The sequence below is a fragment of the Polypterus senegalus genome, chromosome 10, assembly GCF_016835505.1.
Source record: "Polypterus senegalus isolate Bchr_013 chromosome 10, ASM1683550v1, whole genome shotgun sequence".
NCBI classification, from domain to species: Eukaryota; Metazoa; Chordata; class Cladistia; order Polypteriformes; family Polypteridae; genus Polypterus; species Polypterus senegalus.
In genome coordinates this window covers 121,150,402-121,171,339 of record NC_053163.1, presented here as the reverse complement: position 1 = coordinate 121,171,339, position 20,938 = coordinate 121,150,402, and the positions used below count along the sequence as shown (strand labels likewise).

Genomic DNA, 20,938 nt, shown 5'->3' with positions numbered 1-20,938 from the left:
GCAAATGTGGGGTCTAAAAATGTCCTCCTAGCATTGTATTTATTTCTGGGATTTTGTGAAGGGCAACAAAAAGCATAATGAAGAAGATGTCCAGAGTGCTGATTGCATGGGAGAGCAGCATCAGCAATTAACTGAATGACATCTGTGAAGGCCTGCAGGAGAAATGACATATTATTAACTGAAATATTTACTGGCATTTCTATTAGTCAATTGTACTGAAAGAAGTAAAGAAAAATGAGTGTGCCACCTGCCAGGGTGATGTCTTAACTGCTGGATTCCAACACATGAAAACAGAATGTTTGATGAGATTGTGCTCATTATCAAAAAATGTCCTCTGAACTTGAAGAATATCCTTCAAGGTAACAACTTGCAAACTTGTTTTTAAGGCCTACATGGTGCGCATTGGGTGCTGATTGTTTCTGCTCATGGATGCAGGCTTTCACTACAATCAATATGATCTTTATTTAACACCATATTTAAATGACTCCATGCTGAGCAGCTTTTGCACTCCTTAGTTCAGACTGACTTTGTCTTTCATCTGAAACACAATGAAAACTGAATATTTTTATTGAGACCATTGTATTAACTAAAGATGAACTCTTTAGTGGGATGTTTGTTATACTCTGAAGGTGAATGCAGATTTATTTAAACTTAGAAACACTCACTCGTCTGCAAAATTAGTGAAACATTGAGACATCGATTTCATCCATCAATCTATCAATCTATCAAACCCACTTAAGGTACAAGGCAGACCACTCCTGGATGAACAGACTGCTGAACAACATGAACATTACTGTTGTTTTAGGCAAAAAGAATTAGGTGTCTTGTCCAGCTTGAATATTCAATATGGATATACAATTTTGACCAAAAAAAGCACAGCATTGTTTGAAAATATACGTACATTGTCTGTATGACAAAGTTTGTCATTTATACCTGATCTGGGTCTGTGCAAATAGTCTGGAAAGATAAAATAATAAAATGTCCCAAACTGTTTATCTTAATTGTTTTGCAAAAGCCAAACATACTACATGGACATTTGACATTCACATTGTTAACTCAGAGAGTTAATTCTGAAATTGAATTAAAGACATTCTCTGACTTAGGGATTGGTTTCAGTGATCACCTCTGACATAAAAATGAAATATGTAGAGGACAACTATATTTTATAAATTATGATGACTGGAAATGGCAGTACAGAAAAAAAAGGTTCAGAAGATGAAAGGTCAAAACTGGTCAAAGTCAAAAGAAACAAATAAATCACAGCGTCAAAAATAAAACTTGAAGCCAAAAGTCATGGAAAGTGCTAATCTGCCTAAAGTGATTTTTGCACCATGTCCAGAATCTGTAGGAAAATAGATAAACTAATTTCATGAGTTTAATTGAGTGATAAGTGCAAAAGGAAAAACAAACAAAAACAAAATAAAATAAAACAACCGAAAAACCAGATGGGAGGCAAACATCACAGTCAGAAATCAGGCAATAAGTTGAAAACCATCAAAGCCATGAAAATTAATCACAAGGGTTTAACAGGAATTGTCCACAGAGCAAATAAAGCTCAGTGCAACTGTTTACTTTTTATTCTGTCTGCTGATGAGCTCGAGGTCATGACCCCAGAGACCCCGCCCCTTGAAACAACAGTATACAAAATGGCTTCCATAACAGGAAAAGGCAATACGATCCCAAAATTCAGCCCTGATGATGACGGCACGAGTTAGAACCACAGAAACGTTTGTTAGTTGAATCCAGAATCTTGGACACTGGGCATGGCAGGAGTTTACAGGCTAGTCAGGGGGCCCTGGCACCACCAGTGAATAAACTATGTTATTATAATGTCTCAAATAAAGAATTTTTTTTAAGTCCACAGTTAATGTAAATATGTTAATAAATCAACCAATTAGGCATTCAGTGATGCAATGGTAGCACTACTACAACAACAGAAACAATTTATTTTTTGCATAGTCCAAAATCACACAAGGAATGCCTCAGTGGTCTACCTAATGGCAATAAATCCAGGGGTCACACCCTTGGTGTTCCCAGAGTCGAGTTTGTATGTGGGCCCACGAGGGTTTGCGTCAGTTTTCTTCCACAGTCTAAAGATATGCCAGTAAGGTGAACTGGTAATACAAAACCATCCCATGAAGCGTGTGAGTTGTGGGTGTGTGTGTTTTCATCTTGTGAAGGGCAGGCGTCCTGTCAAGGCGTTCATTCATCTCTGTGACTGGTGCTCGGATAGTCTCCGGCTGCCCCCTGCCCTAGGTAAGCAGGTTTAGAGGACAATAAATAATATAATCCATCCCGCCCAAGGCAACATTCTCTTGCACATCACTTATCCTTAAAACAGATGAAGAAATACTCTGTACAGTTTCAATTACATTTTACTTTATTGTTTCAGATTTAGCTTGCGAGACATTATTTTAAATTGTATATTTTGCCTCCAGTATTTCTCTTTTTTACACTTCCATTAGTCGCTCGTCTCAGCAAAACAAATCCTCAGCAGACTTGCAAATTGCAATTATGGCTGCCTTCAAAAACAGTTGCACAGTGGTGTGAACATGTCCAAATATGTGATATTAATCGCTGAAGAGTAATAGAAAATGCTCCAACTTTCAAATCAGTTAAAGTGAAACCTAAATGTTACACTATGGCTAGATGTTAAAACTTGTTAAAATAAGAGAGTGCTTATTTTGTCACAAATTAAATACATTGACAAACAGACTTAAAAGTCCATTATTTTAAAATTCTTTTTCTTTGAATGTTTTGGTTATTAACTCCTAGTTTGTTTATGCCTTTTTGCATACTGGTTTTTGTTTTTGCCCAGTTATGTTTTCCTTTTTACCAGCTTTATTGAGTTTTGCTGTTTTAGAGCTGGTTTACTGCAGGCAGGCACTTGTGGCTCACAGCATTGGGACAGGCCTCTAAAAACACACCGCTGCAGAATCAATAAAGAAGTCATGTTTGTCAGCCATGTGTAAGGATCTGTGTCCTTCTCTTGTTTAGTCCCCCAGTTACTATTAAAGGATAAAAAATAAAAAAAACTTAGTGAGACATTTTAACATATTTAGAAAATGTTATTTATTTTATGCTAGCTGAGTTCTGGCAGCGCCCATGGCCATCTTTTTGGATTAGACAGGCTTAAAAATGGATGTAATTGCTTTCAACCATAGGTGTAGTTGAGGGCATTCAAAGTCCCCCAAATATATTCAATGACAGTTCCAAAAAAGTGATTTTAGATGGAATTATAATTTATGTCCACCCTGAAATTAATATTTGGCTATGTCCCTGCCCTCATCTATTACCTTTATGCCCCACTGGACAGAAATGGTCAAAATAAGCAAGATGCCCTCCATGAGTAAAATGTAACTACCTGTTAAATGGTTAAACGGGTAAGTACTAAGTGCAGTTATCTTGTCCTTTATTCATCCCTTTGACTTCCTTTGCCTGAGTACTAATGGATGCACAGTATGTCACATTTAAAGGGAGAATGTTGTTTTTGCCAGAGAGGGCCATATGTACTTTATAATAATACGGTCATTGTTTCTGAGCCAAGATGTCACAGGATACAATTAAACAAAAAGGCAGGATTGGCAAAAAGAAATAAACATCAATCTTCATGTAGCTGTCCTAAAATAATAAACCACATGCTGATTATTAGTAGTAGGCTGGGGGAGTCTAACACTCTCTCTGTAATAAAGAAATGAATAGCTGCACATTGCGTTTACAGAATTTTTAATGTTGCATTGTAAACCTAATGACTTGGCCTTGGAATTGCTTATCATTGTAACCACATTGCTCACAAAAAGTCTTGAATTTCATAGCAAGTAACCTTCATGTGTATTAAATTCTAATACGAATAAAAAAAGAGTTCATGAAAAAGGAAAAATGCTTCCAGGCATATAAATTCTTCTCTGGTATTAAGTAATGAATGCTTATACTGTAAAGTATTACCTCTATATAAACAATATACCATGTGGATTCCTGTAAAGCACATTCATTGTACTAAACCTGCACACATTTGGTGTTTATCATGGACATTTGGATTTTAGGGTCATTATTGTTTAAACAAATGGCTTCATAGACAATATGCTGCACCTGCACTGGAGCGGTGCTTAGAATCTCTGTGAACAAGTCAAGGTTATGCTAGAATAAACGGTAAGCAGATATTACAATTCTGATTGTATTTAAACATATTTAAAGCCTTTACAATATAAAAATAAAACAATGAAAACAGTGTGGAAGTTGACCTGGACACAGACAGGCAGACACGTTCATGTCACCCACAAACACGTTTATTTACAATTATTTACAAAGTTAATGTCACTAAGACACAGTCCAAAATAGTGCACAAACCCCAACACAGTCCTGGCTTCAAATGCCTTTCTTCGGGCCGGCTCCACTCTCCACTCTTGCCTCGTCCTCCTTCCACCCGACTCTAGCTCACCGAGTGGTGGTGGCTGGGCCCTTTTATAGTCCACCCGGAAGCGTTCCAGGTGATTAACCACCTGGTCCTGATTGCACTTCCGGGTGGGGCTGAAAGCTCGTCCAACCGGGCTGTGGGAAGCAGGCAGCTCCCCCTAGCGGCCACGCCGGGCCCCAACCAAGCTGTGGAGGACTCCATCTCCCATGGAGCCCTGCGGGCGGTTGGGGAGTCACTGTCGGCCAGGGAGGCTGCCACCAAGCGTCCCGGGGGAGGTATTGGACTGCCCATGGCGGCTCCCCCGGAACATAAGTAGCAGGGGCGTCCCTGCCGGGCATGGGACCCGGATGTCCTTCACAACAGACATTACTATATTTTACTATTTTTAACTATAATTTATTTAATTAATAGTATTTCCAATAGCATATTTACATATTTATAATGTTAACGCAGTAGCTGGTAACAGGTATTTAAACTAAATTACATATATATATATATATATATATATATATATATATATATATATATATATATATATATATATATATATTGTCAAGGATACCAGGGGCAACGACCTGGCCGGGACGCCATGAGGGACCGGATGTGGGTCTGCACCCACTCTGGATCACGTGGGGGCCGCCTTCCTGGTTGCTTTGGGGCCCGGGGTTAAGGGCATGGAAGCCCCACCCTGCAGGGGCCCGTGGTCACCACCAGGGGGCGCCCCAATGCCTTGGGGACCTGTTCCCTCAGCACTTCCGCCACACCAGGAAGTGCTGGGGGGAAGATTAGGAAGGATTAGGAAGGACACCCGGAACAGCCGGCACTTCCGCCACGCTGGGGCGCGGCCAATGAGGGAATGCCGGGAGCCACCTGGAGCTCATCCGGGAGAGAATAAAAGGGGCCGTCTCCCTTCATTCAAGGCTAGAGTCGGGTGGAAGAGGACAAGGCAAGAGAGGAGAGTGGAGGCGGCCCGAAGAAAGGCATTAGAGTGGCCAGGACTGAGTGTTGGGGTGTTTTGTGCATGGAACTGGATCTGAGTGACCATCTATTTATTTGTAAATATTGTAAATAAAACGTGTGGTGGTGAGTAACAACATGTCCGCCTGTCTGTGTCCGGGTCAAGTCCACAATATATATATGTAAATTTTTTACGTCATAAACTCCTTTAACTCTACTGTATAAAATATCTCTCTGTCTATCACAAAACTTCTTAGAAAAACTTTTGAGAAGTATAGGCCATTCAGCCCAACAAAGCTTGCCAATCCTACCCACCTAATTTCTCCAAAACAATTTCATATTAAGTTTTGAAAGTCCCTGAAGTCCTACTCTCTAACCACACTAGTTGATATTTTTTTCCACATGTTATTATTATTATATTATTCCAAAATAATATCAAGTCTAGTTTTGAATTTCCTTAGAGTCCTACTGTCTTTTGGGGCTGGTGTCGACTTTTGTCGGCAGGAGGTATTGAGGGTGTATGTCGACAAACAGGTGTAGAGGGCGACAATGAGCTGTTAATAATGACGTCACAGGCATTCCCTCTCTGCTCAGAGGAGTGTTAAACTCATTGACTCAGCATCTAATCCTTGCATGTGCGTGAGTTACAAAATGTAAACAAAGGCAAGATGGCATCAACATCTCACGAGGGAGTGAAGCGAGTGCAGACAAGAAAATACACAGCAGACGATGTTTTGTGCATTATTGCTGAATTGCTGATTCTGATTTTTCAGAATCTGATTTTGTTGACAGTGTTCAGGAAATCGAGCAAGAGAGTGAGAAACTGACATCAGCTGATCGGACACCAGCTGATGCCGCCACCGCTGATTGGCTGCCAGCTTAGTACATTCGCACAGCCGACGCACCTACGGCAAGGTTCGTGTGGAAGGAATACCCAGACATTGATCCGTGGGAGCCAAACTGGCTACCAGACTTCACAAGACAGCGTGGCTTGCTGTTGGACATAACAGATTACCAGCCACTGGACTACTTCAGGCTGCTCTCTCCTGATGCTGCTTTTCAGCTACTGTCAGACGAGACAAACAGGTATGCAGAGCAATTTTTGAATCGCCGGCTTGCACTGCATTCTTATTTTTCAAAGTGGAAACCCACAACAAAAGATGAGATGAAGGGCTTTGTGGCATTACTAGTAGAGATGGGACTAGACAGGTGATATAACATCAGGGAGCATTGGTCCAAATGTGTTTCATCCACTGGTGGCTTTGGACATTTTATGCCGCGTGATAGGTACGTGCTCTTGCAAAGTTTTATTCACTTTTGTGATAACCAGACACAAATCCCAAGGGGTGAGACAGGCTATAACTTCATGTATAAAGTTCAGCCCCTGCTTGACATTGTGGAACCAACATATAAACAATTTTATCAGCCTGGCCATGATTTGTCTGTGCATGAATCTTTGATAAAATATATACAATATTTGCCAGACAACCCCACAAAGTATGGCATAATGGATTTTGTACTGGCAGAAGCAAACACTGGTTTCTACCTGAAAGTAATTACATATACAGGAAAGTATTTGAGTCATGTTGTATACATGGACAATTTTTTTACATGCCCAGAATTGTTCATGGAGCTACAGAGCAGGGGAATTAGAGCTTATGACACAGTAAGGGTGAACAGGAGACACAGCTGAAGCCAGACAGGCTGAAGAGGAAAAGAGGTGACAATCCGGTTTACATGCGGGTGGAAAACTTGGTGGCATTGGCATGGCACGATGTGAAACATGTGACTTGCCTCTCTACAGTACACACTAACAATATATGTGAGAGAGTGCAGCAACAGACAATTGAAAAGGAGGCACCAATGCAACACATATTGTAAGCAGTGCAATGTGGCAATGCATGCAATTGGCTGCTTTGAGCAATATCATACTTTGCAGGACTTTGCTGTGTAACATGTATGTGAAATCATAGTATGTGAAATCATATAGTATGCAGGCTCATACAACATGCAAAACAGTAACATTTGTCAAAAGTAAATATTTTTTGCTGATTTGATATGTTAAACAATTGCTTTGTGTTCTTTTTTTAAAAAAGTTAGTTTTTGGAAAAAATATTCAGCCCTAATGGGAAAAGAAACAAAAAAAAATTAGCCCTAAAAGAAGAAGTAATAAACTACTTGGCAGCTTATTCCATGTGTCTCTGACGAAAAATGTTATAATGCTTATGTGCAAAATTTACTCTTAACAAGTTTTCGACTGTGTTCTCATGTTCCTGTTGAACTCACTTTAAAATAACAGTCTCGATCCACTGTGCTAATTCCCTTCATAATTTTAAACACTTAATCATGTCTCCTCTTAATCTGCTTTTACTTAAATTGAAAAGGCTCAGCTTTTTTAATCTTATCTCAAAATTCATCCCGTGTAGCCCTGGAATCGGCCTAGTTGCTCTTCACTTCTCTTCTCTAGACTTTTTCCTAGTACTGCTCTGTCATTTTTTAGCCTGGACACCAAAACTGTACACAGTACTCCAGATGAGGCCCCATCAGTGTGTCATAAAGCTTCAGCATAACCCCCTTGGACTTGTACTCTGCTTATCATGTTATGTAGCCTAAAATACTGTTAGCTTTTTTAATGGCTTCTGAGCACTGTCTGGAAGTTGATGGTGATGAGTCAACTGTGACTTCTAAATCCTTCACAGAAAGGGTACTTTCAAATTTCAAACCTCCCATTTTGTATTCATATCTAACATTTCCTACGCCCATTCTTTTTTAATATCCATAATTTGCAATGAGATTTTTTGCTGATTTTAGGATCTCTTAAAACTGTAGACACCTTTGAAATGTCTTAATATGTACAAAGAACATGACCAAGAGTGTGAACCTCTGAGGCAGCAGTACTAAGCACCACAAACCTAGGACATAAACCTCACAGTAAGGTCAATTTTAACATGCTTGAGATTCATCCCAAAAGAAATGTGTTTTATTCTAAATATCTTCCTTTTTATTCACAAGGTGGCAACTATCGTAAATTGTATTTTAGAGTTCTTAAGACTAGGGTGAGGTGGCTTGTTGTGAGCTACTTACAGGGCCTATTCTTGTTGCAATGTCCTAATGAACCAGTGTAGAAACTGTAGTTTTACTAATGTTGTACTGGATTGAGGTGCTAATCCAGAAGTTAATTCATTAGACAGACCATTTAATTTACCTCTGCTGTGGAAATAAAAAAATGAGATTTCAAACACAAGAGACTGACATGAGGTTCCTGCACTGGGTTTCTGGGCTCAGTCCTGCAGTCATTGCTTCTCTGGCCTGTGCCACCTCCACCTACTCAAAGCTTCATGATGCTCCAACAATGATGGATGGATCAAAAGCCAGAAGTCTGCGTGACCATCATCATCAAATCCTTCCATTAGAACCCTAAATCCAAAGAGGACTGTTTCATTTATGTTAGGTAGAATGCCCAGAGGGGACTGGGCAGTCTAATGGTCTGGAATCCCTAAAGATTTTATTTTTTTCTCCAGCCGTCTGGAGTTTTTTTTTTTCTGTCCACCCTGGCCATCGGACCTTACTCTTATTCTATGTTAATTAATGTTGACTTATTTTATTTTTCTTACTGTTTTACTTTTATTTTTCTATTCTTCATTATGTAAAGCACTTTGAGCTACATTTTTTTGTATGAAAATGTGCTATATAAATAAATGTTGTTGTTGTTGTTGTTGTTGTGGATGGAGAATAGTAAGTTTAGGTGGTGTCTCTCATAGAAAGTATACCAGATACGACCCACAATCTCAAATCATAAATATTACAACTCTTCACCTGCATGGGAGTGTCTATGACTCAGAAATACATGGAAACTATTTCTAGATCAGGTTTCTCCAACATTCTGTGTTGTGACTGTCAAATTCACAAGTAGCGGCAGATGAAAAGTAATGTGAGTTATAAATCTGAATATGAAAAATACATGAAAACTGCACATATGTTAAAATTTCTCAAAAACAACACTTACTGTAAAGGATGTTAATGAGAGACACAGGCATGACGAGAATTCCCACCAGCATGTCAGCAACAGCTAATGACATCAAGAAAAAATTGGTAGCATTCTGGAGTTTTTTCTCAAAGGTAACAGCCATAATTACGAGTATGTTGCCACCAATCGTTAGAATAATGATGATCACAAATAATAAGGCAGGCCAGTTCTTCTCTTTCACTGTTATCCGTGAAATCACCTCTAGGTCTGATACATTTAGAGCCTCTGCTGTGGGCAAACTCTGGTTTAATGTTAGTGTATTGTTAACATGCCAAGCCATGAGGCCACCATGAGGTCCACCGACATCAAGGCTCACTGTCGTAAGACTGACTAATATTCCTGTGGGACTGCTCATCATCCAGGGATCTTCTTGAACATCTTATTTCTGATGTGTTGGTTTTCAAGTTATTTTTCCACAGATTCAGAAAGACTCAATCAAACTTGTTAGAGTCAAAGAATACAACTCATGCCAAGCCAAGAGGCTGTCCATTTCTTCAGTAAAGATGCTGGAAAAATATTTTACATATAAGGGCCCCATCATATTAATGATTGCATATTTTCCAAAAAGTCTTCTTTTGAATTAGGTCTTCTGTAAATTCTGTAAAAAAGACAGAGTAAACATTTCATTAGAGTAACTGAAAAGACACATTCTTCTTTTAAACTTACTAGCAATGAACCTCTGTTGAGTGTGTTTTCCTCTTAGTCTCACTCTTACTCTATTAGGTAGATCCCTCACAGTCAATTCTGTTTGCATCCTTGAAATTCACGGCATGGATGTCTTCAAAAATTTTAAGGTGCATTTCAAGTATATGACAATTTCTTTCCAGATATACATGTCCTCCATTAAAATATAGGGATGTAGGTCATATACCAAACAGTACATTTAGTCATATCAAAGAGATAAGGAAGACTGCAATAAGACTGAAAATCACATGTGGGCTCAGTATAACAAACCAGACATATTGCCACTTACAACTTTTCAAAACTCATATGAAGTACAAAAACGCACATTAAAACCATTTGTACTGCTTAAATGATAGTGTGTCATGGATCTCATGGGACCTCTGTCTGATAGCAAGAAAGGAAAACATCTGAAACATTGATCATTAGGTGTTAAAGAAAACTAGTAAAATGTGTTGTGTCTTTTTAAAAACAGAATATAGATACAAGTTCTCACCCTAGAAAAAAACAACTTCACATTATGTGGGGTTTATTTCTTCTAACTGAGTGACATTGAAACAGTTTCCATGGAGCAGTGAAGCAGCAGCACTAACCACTATTCCTTCTTAAGCTTCAGTTTGCTTGAGTGTCTTTTAATTGTTAATATGACAATAAACCCTGGCATTTGTAATGCTTAATTGAACATGTTATGTCATCATCATTTAGTGTATGTGGCTGGAGGAGCCAAAGAATATTGCTTCATTTCCAAATCTTTCTAACATTGTGTTGGTCTTGCATGGTAATATACAGGGGTGGGCAAAAGCAGGTTTATATTTGTTTGCATGGAAAAAGATGTGCAGGTTATGATTACTGAAATAGCTTTATTAACTCAGTAGCTTTAAGGAGAAGATAAATCAGGACAAAAAATACAAATATATACAGTAATACAATAATTAATAAGTAATATAAGAATAAACTTTGTGTTTCGCATACTCACAACTGTAAACCTACTTTGGCCCCCCTTTATACATATTTCTTGAAAACTGCCACAAAAACAGTTGTTGTTGAACTCCCTGGCTGAATTTCCTATCACACTTTTATCTTTCCATCCACCCATTCCCTGACTCACTTTATTCTTGTTCTGGCAAGCTGTGTGTAAGAACCAGACTCGGGGTTAAGACACAATACAATAATTGTCACTATATTATATTCATAAATTGCAAATGTTGCTATTCAGAACTTGGTTTTAAAATCATTGCATTTTTTTTCCAAATAATGTTACTGCCTAAATTATAACTATTGTTTGAATGGTTTAATGATTCATCTTTAAATAAAACAGTCAAGTTCTTCAACCATTAAAATGTTCTGACTTGACTTATGAAGATTATGGAAACAGATGTCATTTATGTCATTTCAGATCTTATGATCATATGCTGCAGAATGCGCAACACAATTAACACTGAACAACTTATCATTTAATCCGACATAGCTGCAGAAATGTTCTTTAAATTTGTATTACATATAACATTGTTCCAAGGACAAGTGTTGAATTTGGATGCTGGATGGCAAATCCATAATTTTGTTTTACAGTATTATGTGTTACCGTTTCTATTAAATAATTTAGATTCCCTCAATGTTCATATTGTGTTTAAGCTTCGATTACCTGATTTTAAACGCATATGTTAACAGTAAACAACTATAAAGTGTTAGTTATATTCCAGTTATGAAGAGTAAAATGTTTTGTCCTTGTCAGACCTTACACTATTCGGCTGCATTTTTGTCAAATTTGAATGACCAACAAAAATCAATTCTAAAATAAAATAAAATGTTTTAAGATATTCTTATTTGTATTTGTTGGAGAAAAAAGCAGAGTGTCTCACGAGGCGGCAGGCCTTTTCTTGTAGTGTTTAAAAAGTTGACCTTTCCAAATTACTTGATTTTACAAAGATACTTTTATTCCTTTCTATGCTGAAAGAGCCTGCTATGTTAAAACAGCTCGTTATGTTAGTTGGCTGCTGAAAATGTACCTTATCCAGGAGTACTTTGGTGTTTGCTTGAGAATGGTCTCAATGTTTTAATAATTGGTTTAAGTATAAAATGTAATACTGTCTACTATATTGTAAGTCTAAAGTATTTTTGCCTATTCATGTTTTTGCTGATCATAGATAAGAAGCGATTTAAATCAAATGTATAATAAAGATCTGCTACCATAATGCACGTACAGCTCCAAAAGCTGTTCCTAAGTTTTACAAACTTGCTGTGCTGTTGGCTACCATGTCAGAAGCATGAGCTAATTTTAGAACCATTATTTTAGTTTAATGAAGTTTGCATGATGATGGAGGAGCGCTTCTTATAACTCTTGTTTGTTTACACAAGCACGCCTCTCATTGCTCGCTTGACTTTAATGGCGCAAGCATACAAGCTCTGAAAGTACTTTTCAGAGATAAGAAATGGAATTTTATAAAGGAAACGTTGTCTTGGAGACAGAATGACCACATCTCACCTAGATTAGCTTTATGAGATCTATAGAAGAGATGATAAGAGGAGAGAAAAAAAGATGGGAAAGTTGAGCCAAGTATGCCGTGAGTTACTGCTGTCACTTCAAGAAACGCAAGTAATGGGGCGAGAGTTGGGAGCATGCACTGATTTTACAGCATTTTCCCGCACCCACAACACGATGAACTACCTCGATTGGTACCCTAGGGCAGCCATGCAATGTGTGAAAAAACTGCAGTGCAAAGGTTGCAGGGTATTTACACAATAATTTGCTTTTATTTATGGCATACTCTATTTGAATAATGCTAAATAAATGTATAACTTTCTCTCCTGTCTGTTTTCAGTACTCTTTCTAATTACCTGGGGTTACAGATGTCAAAAGGGGAGAGGGTGTGTGTATTGAACTAGAGAAGCAGTCAGTTTTGACAGTGTGATAAGAGTATGGGATATGGAATATTTAGTGATGGTCTTCGTAGGAAAGAGAAGAAAGGGGATAGGGTCATCCTAGATCCTTAATATGACAAAACAGTACTAAGCTAAAAATGCATATTTGTATATTTCTTTATATATATTGCATTGTTTTCTGTTGAAGTGTCAGCATTGTGGTTTTTATTTTACCTCCCGCCCTATACTTACTCACTCCATCCTACCTAGATTCTCTAGAATTTAGGAATATGTAAGTATGCTAGTCATATATTGTAATCTCTGTTTTCTAATCAACAGAGTAAGATCTGGTTATTAAGATAAAACAGACTGATCATTCCTACTATTAATGAGCATCTCTACTATTGCTTGTTTCAAAAGAGAAAGACATTTTTTGCAATATGATCCACTGTGCTACACAGTTTTTCAGATGTGGTGCTGGTTACACACATATACAGATATTAATGCTCAAGTTTAGCCAGGATCAAGCAGCACTTGGTGTGTTTTCCACCAAATAAATGTATTTTCCTCAGTTTAAAGTCACCTGTCAATCTGACTTCCACATCTTTGTACCCTGAGTTGTCATTAATATGGTGGAATGCGCAACCGTCACACTGACAATTACCAAAACAGAAATGGAATCCATGACTATGTGAATGAAAGCCAGCAATGATAAGTAATGTAATATTGAATGTTCAATAAAAAGTCTTATAAAACTTGACTTATTTGTATGGACTATTATTTGATTTTAATAAAATCCCCAAAAAATAAATAAATAATTAAGCATAGCAACATGCACACACTTTTTCCTGCAATAGTCTTCAGACATGGGCTTCTTCCTTGATTCACTTTAAGCAAGTGTATACTTTTACCATAGCAATTGTAAGCATTGACACACATTATTATAAACATATTTTTCTACTCTTCTCTTCATCATAATTCATAGATTATTAGGGCTTGCACATACACGCAACCCTCCTGAACTAAAACCTAAATGGTACTTTCTTCTTATGCCATAGGAGCTCTTTTGAGTGGGACCTGTGCTGCAGTTACTGCTTATTTTATCAGTGCTAAACCAGAGCCGCAGAGTGTTGATCTCCATTTCCAAAAGAGGCAAGTGAAGTGCAGATACTCATTAATTCATCACTGGCATTTGTCTATGATTTTTGAATACAAGATTTATTGAAAGGTTGGCAATAGTCTGTGGTTGCTGGCATAGGTTTCAAAACACTCAGGTGTTTTTTGTCATGTTTCATCTTCTGATTTGGCACCAGTTCCTTGGCTCCATTACAACCCACAGCATTCCATGAATGATTAGAATGTCACTTTTGCACGAGGGCTTAATGGAGAAGGAGGCATTGTCTCTCCATGAAAAAGGGTCTCTCTTTCATTTAAATAAATTAATTTCACCCACTGGCTGAACATCAGAAAAATTAGAAAACAGCCTAAGCGTGCCATCTTTCCTTGTCTTTAATATAAGGCCAACGCGCAATAAAAAATAGGTTTGTCATTTTTTGTTGATCATACAAACAGCCATACTACGAATAATTTATATTGCACCATCGTAATGCATTTTAGAACCACAGATACCTGACACAACAGACTGATATTAAGAGTTATTGGGGGCCACAAACTAGTAAGTCACAGGCGGGAACTGAACGTTCTGTTTTAGCGTGTAACCACTACTCCACGGGCGGAGAGGTGGCTCTGAGGCTAGGGATCGGAAGGTTGCCGGTTCAAATCCTGTAAAAGAGTGACTCTACTTTGTTGGGCCCTTGAGCAACGCCCTTAACCTGCAATTGCTCCATCCTGGGTATAATGTTAATCTGCACCCAGCCCTGCATGTAGGCTCTCCAACCTCCAGAGAAAACCTGGGGGTTGGTGGCAGAATTGGCACTCCAGCCTCCATAAACATTCCATCTGAACTAGTGTGGTGCTGAGATGTCAACCATTGCATGGCTGCACTCAGGTCCTAATCAGGGATCCTGAGTTAGTTTGTCGTGTGATGGGTGCGGCAATGTGCTGTATCAGTGTGTGCTCCTAACCTTTCTCTCTCACTACTCCACACTGCTCACTTACAATTATTTCTTTGCTGTATGCCCTGCTTAAAATGCTCTTCTTTTCTATTGAACAAGCTCATTGTATGGTTGCTCTTGGCTAGTTTAATGAGCCTCTGACATTCTTTGAAGCCTGCACATTAATGGAATATTTTGGACCTCCATTTCCACCTCCCTTTCGTATTCCCTAGATGTTACTATTCCCTGTTCTCCACAGCTTTTTCTACTTCTGGACTTTTCTCTGTACTCTTTCTCATTCTCTTAACAAGATGTTGATTTCATTAAGTTCTACAACTGCTAAGATCCTTCTAGCAACTATCAGAAGCAAAAGAATCTGAAGCAACATTTAATACATGTCTGAAGGAATTTATTTAATGACTTAACTCTCTCAGAACTTTCAGCTGCTCTCATTAATATCTTATAACATCTCTTCAAAAAAGTAGTTGCAAACATTAAAAGTCAATTATTTGCTTTGACTGGAATATGTAGGGCATCATGGCATCAGCAGAGCATTTTTTTTTTTCTTTTCTAAAGTTGGTTCTTTTTAGAACATCTCCTATGGTGTAAGGCCAGGAGACTTTGTTTTTCTGTCTTTTAGATGTTTGTGACATTTCCCATTTGCTTGTTCCCTTTTTTCTTTAAGCTCGGTAAAAAAATGTTAACAAAAAAAACATTGGTGTTGCGTCTCTAAAATGCTACAAACAATGGAACACCAGCCCAATCAGCTGATAAACATGTCCTTATACTGTATCTATTTATTTTTGATGGATTTCAAAATAGTATAACAACAATTTCTCCTATTTTCTGCATATGCTTTTAGTGCTTGATGAATGTTACTTTGTTTGTAGAAAATCACCATGTCTTTCCCAGCTCAGAATGACTCTAGATGTCCTGACTGGAGAGTTTAGCTTAATGTGCACTTCTTCAGAACTTTCATAAGTAATCAGATTTAGAGGTGCTATATGAACAGCTCCAGGGATACAATTTTTTGCCCAAAAACGTTTTCTCAAAATAATGAAGAAAAGACACTTTAAAATTGAACTTGTTTCATTTGAACTTGGTATTTTTCAACTGAGAAAGTTTTGAGGTAAGGTAGCCATAATTGCTAATCATGGCGTTAGAGTGGTGACGCATGGTGATTATCAAATGCAAATAAGAATTTTATTGGACTCTGTACATATGACAATAGTCACCCTTGTCGATGACTGGACAGAAACTCACATGAAATGCTGGCTTGCCAATAGGACTTCCCTTCTGTTTACTTGCTGCTAATTAACTTCTTTTGAATTAATTTTAATTGACTTGTTTTTTAAGATTTCTTCCCCTGAATTTCTTTTCATTGTTCCTCTGAATTGCTTCATTTCTTTCCTTAAATGGCACCCAAACAGAAGTGAAATGTGAAGTGAGGGAGCCAACAGAAGACCAACTCAGTCAGGACCTCAAACTCCAACCAATTTCACCCCAAGCAATTCCTTAATTAGGTGCCAAGTCTTGTCGTTTATTAAACCTGTTCTTTAATTCCATGGCTTGTTACTGCTCTCATTGTGCAATAGCAGACATTTCCAAAATTGTGATTTTCTCTTTTCTAAGAGTACTGGTAAAATTGAGCAGATCAACATTCCTGAGACCTTCACCTTTCTTTATTTTCAGATATTGTATGATTGACATAGTTTGCTGGTCATGTTTTGGCTCATTGTGTATCTCACTAGTGTACAGCAGCTAATTTAGGAAAAAGAAACAATTAGGGGTCTGAGTCTTCAAGAGCAAGTCATTTAACAATAATTCAAAAGTAGTTAATTAGCATTAAAAACAGATCCCTAATTAAGAAAAGAGTTAGAATGATAACCTTGCAGCCACTAGGGCCTTCCAGGACCAGACTTTGAGAACCCTGATCTAAAGTGATGATTTTGCTTACACTCATGGATTATATTTTTATAATATATTTTTCTGTGTATTTTTTTTTTTTTACAGTACTGCAGGTTGGACCAGATATCTATTATGCTTCAGTACATAAAGTTTCTTATCCAAGTTCAGGTTACAGGGGCAACACCTTAGCAGTGAGGCCTATACGTCCCTTTCCCCAGCCATACTTGCCAACTCATACTGTGAGGTCACTGGCCATCTGGGTGACATAATCTTCTTGCCCACCAAGCCCTGGGTGTTCCCTGGGGTCCCCTCCCCTGCTGATCATGACTGAAAAACTTCCCCAGGGAGGCATACGTATCAGTTGCCCAAACCACCTCAGTTGGCTCAGATATCTGTGCTTCTCATCCTGTCTCTAAGGGAAAGCTTAGCCCCCTGCGGAGGAAGCTCATTTCAGGCGCTTGTACCCACAGTCTCATTCTTTTGCTCAATACAATACAATACTGCACAAAATAATCAAGCAAACACCAAAGATGTATTTGCATATACACATTGCCACACATTACAAATAAGTGTTTTGAACATCTCCATCATACAGGGTTGTCCTCCAGTTCTACTGAAATGTTTATCTCATCATGGCTAGGGCATGCCTGAGTTCAAAGAATTCCATTACATACCTAGAAACCACCATAATGGAGAAGGGAAATATCAAATGAGCCAAAAAGGTATTTACTGATGACATAAGTGGCCTTTATCTTTTGGTGCTACATGGCCCTCGGCTGTAAGATACTAAACTGCTCACTAATAATGAGACTAAACCAAAATATCTGCAAAATCTATGTGTCATCATTTTTGGTCACCTCAATATTTTATTATGCACTGTCGTTCCAAGCAAAGGATTTCAGAAATCAACGTCTAGAGCTTTTACATGCTAATGGCTTATAGATGATGTAAGGTCCTCAGTGGATTGCCTCAGCATTCTTTGCCAGGACTATTCGTCTTTAAGATTTATATTAACAATGTTATACCATTCACATCACTTATGAACAAATAATGTGTGTTATTTGTGACTCAGAAGTAAGAGAAATTTAGTTATCAACCATACATATCTATGTGGTATCATGATGGTCCAATTTGTTTTACCGCTGCCTCACAGAACAAAAAACCTGGATTGAATCCATCCATCCATCCATTTTCCAACCCATTGAATCCGAACACAGGGTAACAGGGGTCTGCTGGAGCCAATCCCAGCCAACACTGAGCGCAAGGCAGGAACCAATCCCGGGCAGGGTGCCAACCCACTGCAGCCTGGTCTGAATAGTCTTTGAAAATCACTTATTCTCCCTGGGGCCACATTTTATTTAGGAATATTACAATTGCTCCCACATGCAAGTTTCAACAAAAATCTCAAATCAAAATCCTAGTGTGCCCGAGTGTGTGTGCTCTGCAATGAACTGTCCATGTTTGGCCCTGCCTTGCAGTTGGTGCTGGCTCTATAGTGGACTAAGTGGCTTTAGAAAATTTATCGATTTGATTTTTTCATTTGATTTACTTTATAATCCCTGAGGGGAAACTGTCATTGTGCCATAAATCTTTGAAGGTCAAAGCACAGGGTCAGCCATCATACAGCACCCCTGGCGCAATCTTCAGGTTAAGGGCCTTGCTCAAGGGCCCAATGGAGGAAGATCCCTTCTGGCAGTAATGGGATTTGAACCAGCAACATTCCAGATGCCAGCTGAGATCCTTAGCCTCTGTTTGTTTATGGGATTAATTCATTTTTGTTTTATCTTTTATTTACATGTTTATTTATAATATATATTTTTATACAAACATTTTGTAATAAGGTATCATATCTTCAGGAGGTAAGTCAAGCGTTGTGTAATTTGAAAAGCATCGCACTGTACAGGTTAGCAGATTACATATTTAAAAACACCTACTAAAATACATATCATGAATTTCTCAAAAGTACTTTTAGGTGTAGCTAGGGGGAGCCAACCCCATAGTTTTCACAATTTTCTGTTTTGATTTGTGTCACCCTATTAATGTAAAGTTTGACCCCCATCTAAGATTTTAAAGTGAGTTTAGTTACAGATCTTGTTTTGATATTATTCATGACATGTTTCCAGTGTTAAATCTCTAATTAATTGGATTGTGAATATCAACAAATCAAGATGAAAAGGAAGATTTAGTTATGAAGAATGTTAATCCTTCTGGTTTTTTTATATATATATATATGTAGACAAAAGAGGTCAACAGAAAATGTTTGAATGATTTGTTATGTGCAGCTGTACAGTTTTAAAATATATCCTCTTTAGTTTAGGTGTTGTAAACTTTCATCTCTGTAATGTGCAACTGTGTACATCTGATCTAACAAATATCCTGGGGTGACACTGTATTTCACAATTAAAGAAAGTCTCTTTTACTGACTTCATTTTTAAAAACAAAAATATAAATCATTTGAATTCAGTGACTTTGGAACAAGGGTGCACAGCTTCATATCTCCTCAATGAGACAGAAATAGAAATGAAGTCTTTGTCAGTTGGGAAGCTATTTTGGTCATTACACATTACAGAAGGGAGATTTCATTCACTTAAGTAGAGGACTTGCTTAACATTTTCATGGGCTGGAGTTGGAAACTCTATCCTAGAAATGATGGTATAACTTTAGAAGGAATGTGTGACTTGGTGTTAAACACAAGGGATTTGGTTCAGACTTAAAGTATTTCAGGCACAGTGTGGTGAGCCCTAGCTAGGACAGGGCCATCCTAATGCATGGGCATGCTGGGCAGTTGCCCAGGTGCCCCCTGCTAATCTATGTATGTTGTGACTTGCTGAGTGGGTGTGTAGGTAGGAGCCGTAGTGCACTGCTTTGCCCGGGGGCCTATAATGCTGTTAAGATAGCCCTGAGCTATACACTGAAAAAAGTATAACATTGATGTTGTTCATTCAATGTAAATATTCTCTTTCAAGCAACTTAAGATTTGTCATTTAGTCTTTTAGCTTGAAATATTTGTTTCAGATCTCAATCAAAGTAAAAAAAAAAATAGTTTGTACCAAAGTAAGTTATGGTAGAGGGAATAAATGTAAAAATCCTATTTCAGTTAACCTAATATTTTAGGTTGTTCGTGTGTTGTGTGGGAGGGGCTGTTTGTATATTCTTCTGGTCGAACTTTCCAGCGTGCTGGCTTTCCAACTGCCAAAAAAGAAGAACACTTTCCCGAGTGGAGTGGACGTGGCTATACAGGTCTGGTCATTTTCAGCAGCAGACTTTTATAACGGAGGATTTCTGGTAAGTAACCCTGTTTCTCAAATGTTACTTTTAAGTATAAGAACTCGTAATATAACATACTTTCAAGAAAGATGTAGAAATGTTTAATCATTTTTTGTTGTATATTTAAGATTTATGCTTGAGTATTTGCAGTAGATTTACAAAAAAATTTAAAAAGTACAGCACTGGAATGTGTTATGTTCATAATATTTCCAATAGAATAATAACAGGTTACGACAAATAAACCATTTTAAAAAATAACAACTTAAAAAATAGATTTACTTCAGTATAAAACAAGTGAATTGCACCCAATCACTCTAAATGATTTGCCTCAACTTAAAAATTGTGGGTTCAATAAGATAAAAAAAATTATATTGGTTCAGATTGAAAATATTAAGTGTGAATCATTACCTTAATTATTTTAAGTTGAATGGAGGTTATACTTTTTTCAGTGTAGGCCTTAATTTTAAATGCTCTAACATGAGCTGTCATCAAGGGAATGCCCAGTCCACAAATTTCAGGGTACCATCTGGGTGGCCCCTTTTAATATATACAGTGTCCTCAAAATATCAAGCACTCGATGGCACAATAAGAAATTAAAGAGCAACAAAGTAAAACAAAGTCAGGATGGTTTAATGCTCTCTCGAGTGGTCAGTATTTGGACAGGAGCTTAAATCAGCAGTCCCAGCCATGCTGGGAGTGTCTCAGTTTTAATGTGGAGGGACAGGAAGGGGCGGAGTCAATTTCCTTCCGTAGGTGGATTCTCCAGGCTGT

At 37.9% G+C, this 20,938-nt stretch overlaps 1 protein-coding gene across 9 annotated transcripts in view; it reads right to left on the bottom strand.

Moving 5' to 3' along the window:
• The window catches only part of htr2cl1 (5-hydroxytryptamine (serotonin) receptor 2C, G protein-coupled-like 1), a 740,469-nt gene that overhangs the window by 91,637 nt on the left and 627,894 nt on the right, over positions 1-20,938 (bottom strand). For all 9 annotated transcript variants that reach the window (XM_039766482.1, XM_039766488.1, XM_039766486.1 and 6 more), the window contains one exon: positions 9,378-9,996. In XM_039766482.1, the coding sequence (XP_039622416.1) occupies positions 9,378-9,756 (379 nt within the window). In that variant the 5' untranslated portion in view covers positions 9,757-9,996. The remainder of the gene's footprint in view (positions 1-9,377; positions 9,997-20,938) is intronic.